The sequence below is a fragment of the Solanum stenotomum genome, chromosome 7 (assembly GCF_019186545.1).
Source record: "Solanum stenotomum isolate F172 chromosome 7, ASM1918654v1, whole genome shotgun sequence".
Lineage (NCBI taxonomy): Eukaryota > Viridiplantae > Streptophyta > Magnoliopsida > Solanales > Solanaceae > Solanum > Solanum stenotomum.
The window spans coordinates 51,212,964-51,224,628 of NC_064288.1; the positions used below are offsets into that span (position 1 = coordinate 51,212,964).

Below are 11,665 nucleotides of genomic sequence, written 5' to 3' on the forward strand. Positions count from 1 at the left end.
TTTTAGCCTTTCAAACAATCAATCACAAATTTTAATTTGTTCATCGAAAAACACTGCCACCACACATCTCTTTCTTTCTGCCAAATCAACTCAAACATGAATTGAATCTAAGCTTGAAAACAAAAATAAATTTAAAAAAAAAGTAGAAATTTTAGGAGATTTAAGCTTTTTTTTAAAAAGGGGAAGAAGATGAAGTGGGGGGAGTGGGCAGGTCGGAGGCGGCACCATACATAGTTTAGGATTTTAGTTTATTTTTTTAATTATAATAATTTTGGAGCCCAAAAGACACATGGCTTCTTTTAAGACTCGTGGCTTCTTCTAATTACTTAGTTTGCCATGTCATGGCAAGTGCATCACACACTCTTGACATTTTTTTGTTGATTATCAAAATGTGTCTAAAAGGAACAATTTTTGTATAGGTAAAAGGTTGAATTGGAGTGTCTAAGTGATATATGCGAACAACTTTAAGGGGCTGTAGATGACTTTGGCCTAAATACAATCATTGAGTCTGTCATTATACATCATAATTTGCCTTTTCACAATACAATACTTATGCACACGGAAATGGTTAGGCAAGCCCACTTTGTACAACAAAAAATATTTTTCCAAGCTATGCAGGGCTACCAGGAAGTGAGCAAAACCATAAGCTGCACTAACACGAAACAACTACGTACTCACATGCTCAATATTAGGGAAGATAAGCATAACTGGTCTGACTTCCGAGTACAAGATTTTGGTGGTCATTGACTATACAAGTTCCGTTTGGTTGAACTTGTACTTGAGGTGCATTTGATTGTCGTTTGTACTGTGATCTATAGCTTCAACTAGCTGTAATCCAAGAGGTCACTCGTCTTGATATTATGTACTTGTTCATAGAGCAACTTGTTTAGCCTTCCTATCACCATCTAGGTTCATAACTGCCACCCTTTTGTCGCTTATCAGCATCACGTCTTGTTCTAGGTGGAGTAGCAGGTGTCCAGCGCAAATTTTGAACTCCCTGAGTATCACTGTCAAATTTCTGTGCAGCAAGGTAAGATAAAGCTGTGACGACGTCTGCTATGACTGGACGCATGTTAGGTTGCTCCTGAACACACATTGCTGCAACTGCTAGAGCTTGGTACAAGCCTCTTTCTGGATATTGTCCTTGAAGCATTGGATCAGCCATCTGTGAGAATTTTCTCCGATCTCTGAACAACGGTTTTGCCTGGAAAGGAGAGCATGAGTATAATCTTTGAACTTGGTTCTATAAATTGATTTTCTAATAGCAAAAATAATATTGTTTTCCATTTATATTAGTAGTCATAATATTGACTCTGCAGTTTCTCGTCCTTCGATTTTTGTTAATAGCTATTGTCCTTGTACCATGATTATCGAATTTGTTTTGATGTAGTTAGTGTTCTGTTATCATCTGCTTTCTTGTTATTATATGTTGTTTATTGTACTTCCATTACTTCTTGTTCGGGACTGCTTTGGATTGTTTTTCTTTGAGCCAGGGGTCTATCGGAAACCTCTCTACCCCTGAGGTAGGAGTAAGGTTTGCAAACATACTACCTCCTCAGGCTCCACTTTGTGGGACTATACATCCAAATTCCATTATTAAGTACTCCAAATAACAGAAAACTGAACCTCACTGCAAGCTGTTGCTCAGACTCTCCAAAATGTTGCCTCACTTGTGCGGACCCTCCAAAAATGCATACTTTTAGAGGATCCAACATGCCTCAAGAGGTATTTTTGGGGAGTTTGAGCAACATAGACTGCATGGCTGGATGTGCCTGGAAGCCTCTAAAATATCAATCCAGTATCTAGACAGTAGGGATATTGAAGTTCTATCCAAAAATGATTGTAGTATTTTGTTTCAACGCAAAAAGGAAGTAACTTTTTTTATCTTCCAACGGAGATAACAAGATAAAGGTACTTCCTCCGTTGTTTATCTGGTTGTGACTTGACGTGGAGTTTAAGAAGGAAAGAAGACATTTGAATATTGTGGTCTTAAGATATGTAGAATGTACCCAAATGTCCTTTAATGTTGTTGTATTATACAAAAACAATGTGGAAAGTTAGAATAAAAGAGTTGCAAAAGAGAAGAAGAAAGAGGCTTTCTTTTTTTAAAGAGACTCGCACTAAAAAGGAAAGTAAGACAAGCAAATTGAAACAGAGGGATTATATAATCAGAAAATATCTTACCCATGCAACCAGATTGTGTTCTCCTCCAGTTTTTGAATTTTCAATTGCTTTCCTTCCAGTGATGATCTCCAGGAGGACGACTCCAAAGCTGTAAACATCCGACTTTAATGTCAACTGACCAGTCATGGCGTACTCTGGTGCACAGTACCCATAAGTACCCATAACTCTAGTAGAGACATGAGTGTTATCTCCTACAGGCCCCAACTTAGCCAATCCAAAGTCAGATAGCTTCGGGTGATACCCCTCACCGAGCAAAATGTTGGAGCATTTTAAATCGCGGTATATTACAGGTGGACTTGCTCTGTCATGTAAATATTCCAAGCCCTTAGCTGCTCCAGCTGCAATTTTCATTCTCGTATTCCAATCAAGCACTTTCTTACCGGGTGTAAGATCTGCAAATACCTGATTTAAATCCATATCTCAACCAAAAATGCATAGATAATGGAAGAGGCTACCAATATTAGAGAAATTACCATGAAGATGGTCATCCAGTGATCCTAGTGGCATATATTCATAAACCAGAAGTCTTTGATCTCCATCAGCGCAATAACCAGTTAAATTTACCAGGTTAGGATGGTGTAATAGACTTAGCATCAGCACTTCAACAAGAAATTCCCTGTTCCCTTGCAATCCATTACGATCGAGTTGCTTGATGGCAACAATCTACAGAAAATAAATGAGAAGAGACGTCAAAGCATAGTTCCAGCCCATATCGTAGATGTCCAAAGCAATATCATGAAGCACAGTACCCGAAAATAAAATCTATATCTATATCTATCTATCTATCTATATATTTATACAGTATTTATTAAAGCAGGGGCAAAAACCCCACAAACAGCCAAGTGGCATTATCTTTAAATGACACATGGCCATTGTTAAAACAAAACTAACTACCCTCGTCAAACAATTTTTTTACAATTCAAATGTCACGGCTTTTAATTATTCAGTTTCCTCACGTCTCTTAATTGACCACCCACCCACTACCCACTTTGTAACCTCCCTCTGTAATAAACAAGCAAGAAGAAAAGAAAAAGTAACCTCCATATTTTACACTTTCTGAAAACCTATGAAAGCAAGCACAATAACAGTTGATGCGACTGTCAAATGATTTTGTTAAAAAATTCGCCAGAAGAAGTCAAAATCAAAAGATAAAGATCCAAACTTTCTGCAATAGTTTTGAGGTTTCTTTTGCAAATCGAAAAGCTCATTTCGTTTTGAGAAAACTACCTCAATTTTTCCAGTAACTCCACTTCATGGCCCAAATCTCCCACCCCACGTCCATTTATACCCCAACCATAGTTGATTGATCTAATCTCCCTCATGAACCCTATGCGACAAAATAGCCAGTTCAACCAAAATCTGGTGGATTGGGGGCATAACCAGACTGGAGGGACCAAAAAAAGGACTTCATTCCAACATTGAAAAGAAAAAAGTGACAGAAAAAAACCTGACTGGAATTGAGCCGCCCTTTATATACTCTTTCAAATCCTCTCTCTCCAAGAAGGCAATCACCTCGAAAGTGTTAGGTATGATAACTGGGCTAACAGGTAGGCGACAACAAAATCTGGCAGCAGAGCATTTATATGTAGTATATTATTTATGGTTGTGGCTGTTATTTGGAGAGAAAGAAATGGATTATAGACTAAGGTTCAATGTTGCTCACTATTTTGTTGATAAGTCTGCAGAGAGGTAGCCCTTCACATACATATCAGAGGCCAAGATTTACCAAAGTGGAGGTGAATAGTGAACAAACTGCATTGCCTACCACAACAATGGAGTGCTGCTTTTCTATCTTCTGTCTTTTCATGTTTTGTAGGTTGATGTTTATAGAAATGAAATGTTATAGTGCCTAGCAAGCAGTGTTATCAAAGGAGCACTTAAGCCCTGAAGCAAGGCCCAAAACGTGTTGAGCACTTCACCTCACTTAATGTGCACTTCAATGTCGTCATCAACGTTCTTTTTTAAAAAACTGGTAATGCTGTATTTTTCAGCATTAAGGATATGCTGGAGACCTTCAAAAGAGGAACAAAAGAAGAGAATGAAGGAGAAACTACTTACAGAGAGCCTAACAGATCTACAACCTCTAATTCCTCTATATCTGTTTCTTTACACCAAAAAAAGAAAGATACAATGCAATTCCATTTAACTTTATGAATGGAATTGGACTTATCTTAAAAACATCTACTGTTTCTCTCTCTCCACAGTCCACACAGTCCACCAGATGCAATGTGGAATGATTTTCCACCATCTCTTCTGGCTCTTGCTTCGTCATCAAGTCTAAGGCATATTTTTCCTTGCCAATGAACCTCTTCTGAAGAGACGAAACTAAACAATTGATATTTTCACTTTATCGTAATTATTTTTCAATTTCTTTGTTCATATATTGGTCATTCATGCTTAAAAATTATTCATCTTGGGCTAAACATATATATTTGTATTTTGTCTCTCTTAGCGCTTTTTTACATTAAGCCCACGCTTTCTTTGTGCTTAAAGCCCCCAATGGACTTTAGAGCTTTTTGCTTTTGATAACACTGCTAGCAAGCTGTTGCAGACTATCTGCAAATAGCTTTAGTTCTTTTTGTTTGAAACTGGTAATGTTCTTAGATCTGTTTTTGTTATAAAAAAAAATGTGTGCATCGTGCGAGTACTATACTAGTAATTAAAATAATAGCAATAGTGATAACAGCAAAAATTGTTATTTCCATTTTTATTATTATTAATTATTATTATTTATACCCGAGAAATTTACAAGGACTAGTTGCGCACGGTTTGAAACTTGATGGATTATACTAAGTTGTTGTCTATGGTAGGGTCTGAACCTGTGACATGCACCCATATCCCACACATCACAAGTAGCACCCCTACCAATAGATCATCGTCATTATCAATATTATAATAAACAAAAAGGAACTGATAAACACCAAGGTCATTTCCGTCCTCCTTCCATAAAGAAGAGGGTAGACTTGGCACACAATTTAAGAAAGAAGAAAGGAAATTAAATAGTGAAAACCATACTAATATCCCTCATGAACACTATGCGACAAAATAGCGACTTCAACCAAAATCTGGTGGATTGGGGGCATAACCAGATGGAGACCGAAAAAAGAACTTCATTCCATTATTGAAAAGAAAAAAGTGACAGAAAAAGACCTGATTGGAATCGAGCCGCCCTTTATATACTCTTCCAAATCCTCCCTCTCCAAGAAGACAATCACCTCGAAAGTTTCTTGTTGCAACTGCTAATTCACGAAATGTAAAAATCTTGGCTCCAATATGACCTGACTCGCCATCCTTAACATACTCCTTTGAACCTAACAGAGTCTTTGCCTTCAACTTATCTGAACACGAAAACAAAACAGAAATTACAAAAGGAAAGAAAATCACGGAACTGAAAGTCTGAAACCAATCAACTAGGGTTCAAAAACATCAAATTAGCCCGACTTGGTGATCAAGAAGCAGAAGCGATCTAGATCACTTTTCAATTAGTCCAATCGTGGGAAATGCATGATACAGAACTTGGTACAACCACTTGATGTACTGGGAAATTGTGCAGTTTCAATAACTGAGTGTTCTCAACAAATTTTCTATTATGACAGTCATGCAAGATACAGTAAGAACAGCATGGTTGGATTAGCTAACTCGGTAAATATCACCAAGAATTCATCATTTCTACTATGCAACACTCATTATTATTCCCTATCAACCGGTTCCCACATTACCAGGTCCATTTAGAAATGAAAACTTTCTACAGTCACCTGATGGAACCTTAAAAAAGAAAAAGAGATGAGTTAAATTTCCATAACAAAATAGCTTTGTGAAACTTGGATGGTAAAATAGAAGTTGAAACTCTTGGATATCCAATAGAAAGCTCCTCATTTTTTTCTTAAAGAAATTTTGTGGAGCTGACTGAAGTTGGATGGCTCTTGTTTTCGTTTTAGTATATCTCACCTTATGAATACCAATAAAAACATTAAAAACGGGGAGGGAAAGAAGCAAAGTTGCTCCTTTCCAGAAAGGAGACGGGAATAATTGACCTCAAGACTCCTTTTTAAATAAATATTGTAATTGGGCCAACTTGTCACTATTTAACTAATCCATCGAGTAACTACTACTTCCCCCATCAGCATATTTACCAGGTAACTCTGTCCATCAAAACTTACATAAATGAAAGAAATCATCTAGTGTTTTGTCTCTATTGGTATTTGAACCTTGGTTTCTCATAGTCTATTGAAACGTCATTGACTGCTAGCCACACCTTTGGGTGCCAATTGACCTTAAGATTACTGACAGCTCACCATTTTATCTTTTTATTCGTCATTTCTATGCTTCCTTTTGATCCTAGAAGCACAAATACTCATTGACATAATATATCTGATGAAATTCCCAGTTGACTCAACTCCAGTTCCATGAAACAGACTTTCATGCAACCTTAAGAGACATCTTCACCCTAAAACACAGTTGACATTGTTCTAAGTCACCGGATGGCAAACTTCACCACTTTCATATTTAAGAGCAGTATCCACCAGCTTAAGCCACAAAACTAGCCCCTAGAACCCTTCATACTACATTCTGATTCATTCTCCGGCACCTCCTAAATCCTTAGTCTCTACTAATTAAATCCATGAAAACAACCCAGAGCAATAAGGCAAAATTTAGCAGGTCATTGGGGCTACCCCTAAATATTACCAAAAAATGACCATAACTACCATTGATTGTCGAAAGGGGTATAGTTCCGCGCCACCAAACAGTTGCAACTGTACATCTTAAAGCAAACAATCAGTCAACCAATTGTCCCTCAATCCTAAATTAATTGGGGTCGGCTATATGAATCCTCTATATCATTTCACTCAATTTGGGATCATTCTATTCCAATGTTAACAAATTGCTCATGTTTTTTAGGCAAACTAGGAGTTCTTAGAAACCTCCTAAAATTCCTCTAAATAATGTAAAAAAATGAAGCCCCAAATCATCTAAAGACGAGAAAATTGACAAAAATATAACAAACCCATTTCATAGAATCATTTAAACTTGAAGCTCCAAATCATCTAAAGACAAACAAATTTGACAAAATACAACAAGCCCATTTAACAGAATCATTAAAACTTGAAGCTCGGAATCATCCCCAAGAAGAGAAATTCAACAATATTACAACAAACCCATTTCACAGAATCATTAAAAGTTGAAAACTTAAACTCCAAATTCACATTAAGACGAGAAATTCAACAAATATACAACAAACCCATTTCACAGAATCATTAATAAAAAAAAAAAAAAAGCTCCAAATCATCTCTAGACTGAGAAATTTGACAAAAAACAACAAACCCATTTCACAAAATCATTAAAAAAAACTCAAAATCATCTAAAGACTCAGAAATTTGACAAAAATACAACAAACCCATTTCACAAAATCATTAAAACTTAAAGCTCTAAATTATCTCAAGAGGAGAAATTCGACAATAATACAACAAACCGATTTTACAGAATCATTAAAACTTTAAAGCTCCAAAATCACATAAAGACGAGAAACTTTAACAACAATACAACAAACCCATTTCACAGAACCATTAAAACTTGAAGCTCCAAAATCACAATAAAGACGAGAAATTTGACAAATATACAACAAACCCATTTCACATAATCATTAAATTAGTCTTCTTATACGATAAATATGCGTTTTTATAGTTACCGGAACCCAGTTGGACCGAATTAGTCGAATCTTTCTTCTTCTTCTTCCTCTGCTTTGATGTCTGCTTCAATGCTCCAGAACATGGAAACCAACCCATATCTCTCACCTCCTTCTACTTTCTCTCTATATACATAATTTATTGACTCTCTCTCAATATATATATATATATACACCTTGTGAATATTGAAGAGTGGCACCCTACACTGAGAGGGAAAAAGAAAAAGCCTTTCACAGCTGAAATGACAGAGAAAAGAGAGACTCATATAGTCATATCATATTAAACCTTTTTTGACCAAAATAAAAATTGTGGTGTTAACTTCTTGTTTCCGCTCTCTATCAAAGACAACTCCATATCTATAATACTCGAACTTAAAATTTTTGAAGTAAGAGAGAAATAACCTTATTCACAGTACTAAATCTTTCCTTTTGCCCTACCCCTACCCCACTCCCAAAATGCAGTATTAACTCGTCAACTCTATTTTAATTTTTATATCTATTAATTATGTGAATTTCAAAATTATCAAGCATGTATCATTGTAATTTTTACATAAATAACTTATTGTTTATCTATCTATCAAATGTCATATGAGTTGATAAAAAATAATATATGAATAACTTATTTCTTATTCAGCTATCGAACCATCCTTACTCATTTAAGTTATTATTTATTGACCAAAAATAGAAATAAAAAAAAATTGTATTAGTGCGTGGCAAGTAAGTAGATATTTGGTAATCTTTTAACACATGACATGTCCTAGAGTATGTGTGATTAAAGATTTTCTTTTAAAATAAATAAATAAATAATTGACCTACACATAAAATAATTTATTAAATTAAGATAACTCCAATCTGTAACACATGACGTGGTAGCCTAGCAATTTATAAGTAAAAAAATAAATTAAAAAAACTTTTATCTTATTTATACACTTCTTCAAAATCTACAAACTATAAATATAGTACAAAAAAAAACCTAACATCTCCGGCCTAAAAAGAATTTTTATTGATAAATTAGTTCTCTAATTACCAATAAAGTCGTCTCATTAACACGTCATTAGATTCTTTAGTTAAAATAATATTTACCCCTTTATTTATTTTTGGTCAATGACTAAATCACGATATTACATAATATCGAAAATATTTTCATTAACTTAAAAAAAAAAAAAAAAAACACAAGTAGCATAAATACATAATATATGTCAGATATTTTTAATTTAAATGATAGAGTGAGTAACTATTAAAGTTAGTTCTTTTTATAAAAAAAAAAAATCATGTTAACTAAAAAAATCAATGAAAAAGAATCTACAAATTTTAATTATTTCAAGCATATTTCGCGATTTAATAACAAGAGGGACAACTCATCGTCGAACATAACAAACAATTTCAATTTTCACGTGACAGCTTTTATCATCAAACACGATATTTGATACCATTGTAGCAATCAATGTCTCATTCATAAATTTTCTATTCCTACGTACGATGAAGTTGAAAAATGTGTGGCTCAAGACAATATATCCTCCAAATTTGTTTTTTTTCACTTGATTTTGTGGTCCAGGTGAAAGGGATAATTATAAAAAAAAGTAGTTAATTAAGACTTAAGAAAAATAATTACCAGAAGATTATTAATGACTTGTAGCAAATTTTTACTTATCTCGAAGATCTATCAGATATTTTTTTTCTATTTTCATTCTTCTAGATTCCACTAGCTTGTAAATTATATCAAGTAATGATTTGTAGAAAATATCAAATGATAAAACATCAAGCAAGAAACAAAAAAAATGTATTTATCGTAAAGGTTAAATCTTTTTTTTGATTTCTTCGTATGTTCATTGAGTTGAAATAAATACCTGATGTGAATAAGTTTTTATCGAAAATAGATAAAAGTGGGGTATAAGAAAACGAGAGACATATATATATAAAATTAATACACTTCATGATTCTCCATGGGGAAACTGAGATATATGCAAAGTCAAGAAACCAATCTTCTTTTGCCTTTTGCTCATCAAATTGCAAAGATTTTATTTTATTATCTTTTTAGGTGGCAAAGTCAAACCTATAGTTTAATTATTATTAATAAAAAAAATTAAGAAAAGTATATATTCCCAGGCACTGGGGCCCACATATATTGACAAATAAAAGATGTTTTAATAGATATTTAATATTTTCATTATTTCTCCACATATAGATTTTATGTTTGTTTTTTCATGTATTCTTGTATGGGTCCCCTCAATCACTCGGACTTCTTTTTCAGTCCTCTCACTTTGTTCAAGCTATATTGCATCCTTCCTCTCACTTGAACTGGTCGAAAATGTTGCAATAGAATTTAAGTTTTGGTTGTGGCATTTTTTTTATTGTAAATATAGGAAAATGCACTTCTCCCTGCCCAGCTTTGGACGGAGCAAGTAATGACAAATTCAGAATTTAGAATCAATAAATTTCATTATTTTATATGTACTTAATTCGTTTTCTCACACACATACATAATGCTAGATGTTTAGGAGTGTGTTTGATATGCTGGAAAAGCTTAAATAGTCCATAAAAATATAGTATCACCTTATCTCTTGTTTGATTACTAATCTTGCGATAAGTTATATCAATATTAATAATTAGTACTGAGATAAATTATTCATGTTCACCATGAGTGACTTGTAACTGGTCTCTATAGACTTGTAGGAAAAATAGTACATATACATGTTTTTTAGTTTCCATTACTCCATTCGTCTCAATTTTATGTGAAACTCTTTCCTTTTTAATTTGTCCTACCCACACAAACAAAAAGAAAAAGGCACAGTACATAGCACACACCTTTAACATAGCATAAACTGACAATTGAACACTTGATACACATCTAGACGCCTCAACTCATATGTACACTAACAGATGAAAACTCCAACTTAAAAATAGTCATCTGTGTCACGTCAATATTGAGTGTCTACGAGACAATAAGGATAAGTTGAGGTGTATATGTGTGCATTCTCAAAGTTGGAGCGTTCAGTAATCTAACAGAAGTTCACTGCTAAGCTGAATCCAATCCAATATAAGTACCTCAATAAACACATAAATGAACAGTATTAAGTAATGTTGTTTACTATTATAGAAGGCTATTCATTTGAAAAACATAACTTCCTCCTGTAATAACTCAATGACTGTTGTTCTTGCAATATGCCATGAAAAATTAAGTTTTTGCTGCACATAAAAAGATACCTTTGTGAAGAGGAAAATGGATTTGACTCATTCATCTACAGTATTAGTTGGCTTGTTTTGTCCAAGAACTCTGCAAAACAGAAGTTTTATAGTAAAAAAAGAAATACTTATCATATTAACTCTCTGGATTTTCCAATGGTACCTAAGATTTGATATTTTGATCAATTTTCAATCATCCTTGCTGGAATTTTTTAAAGAGTTTAAAAAAAGTCACCAAAATAGCAAAAAGAAATTGCAATAGTTACCTGAATCACTATGACTTATGGTAAAAGATTAAGCTTCATGAAATAGGAGAAAGAAAATTTGAGGAATGAAACACACTTCATAAGAAGCTTAATTAATGTATTTGAATTTGACTCCCTTATAGAGGAAAAAAACCTACAAATAATAGTGGCAGAAATAGAAGTTTTGTTTACTAAAGAACCAAATGTTATGAATTCAAGTACCATTTCAACAGTATTATGAGTTGTGAACCGAGAGGCGCAAGTAGGGGTGTACATGGTCGGGTTGGTTCGGGTTTTTCAAATATCAAACCAAACCATTTGTGTCGGATTTTTAAATTTATGAACCAAACCAAACCAATAAAACTCAGGT

The 11,665-nt window shown here is 34.0% G+C and overlaps 1 protein-coding gene across 1 annotated transcript; it reads right to left on the bottom strand.

Annotated features, from left to right (window-relative positions):
* Positions 1-490: 490 nt before the first annotated feature.
* Positions 491-8,101, bottom strand: LOC125871159 (probable serine/threonine-protein kinase PBL7). The gene is made up of 5 exons (XM_049551754.1): positions 7,871-8,101; positions 5,335-5,522; positions 2,658-2,847; positions 2,185-2,576; positions 491-1,204 (listed from the first exon to the last, which is right to left on the bottom strand). The coding sequence occupies exons 1-5, from the start codon at positions 7,965-7,967 to the stop codon at positions 899-901; spliced, it is 1,173 nt and encodes a 390-aa protein (XP_049407711.1). The 5' UTR covers positions 7,968-8,101; the 3' UTR covers positions 491-898.
* Positions 8,102-11,665: the final 3,564 nt, after the last annotated feature.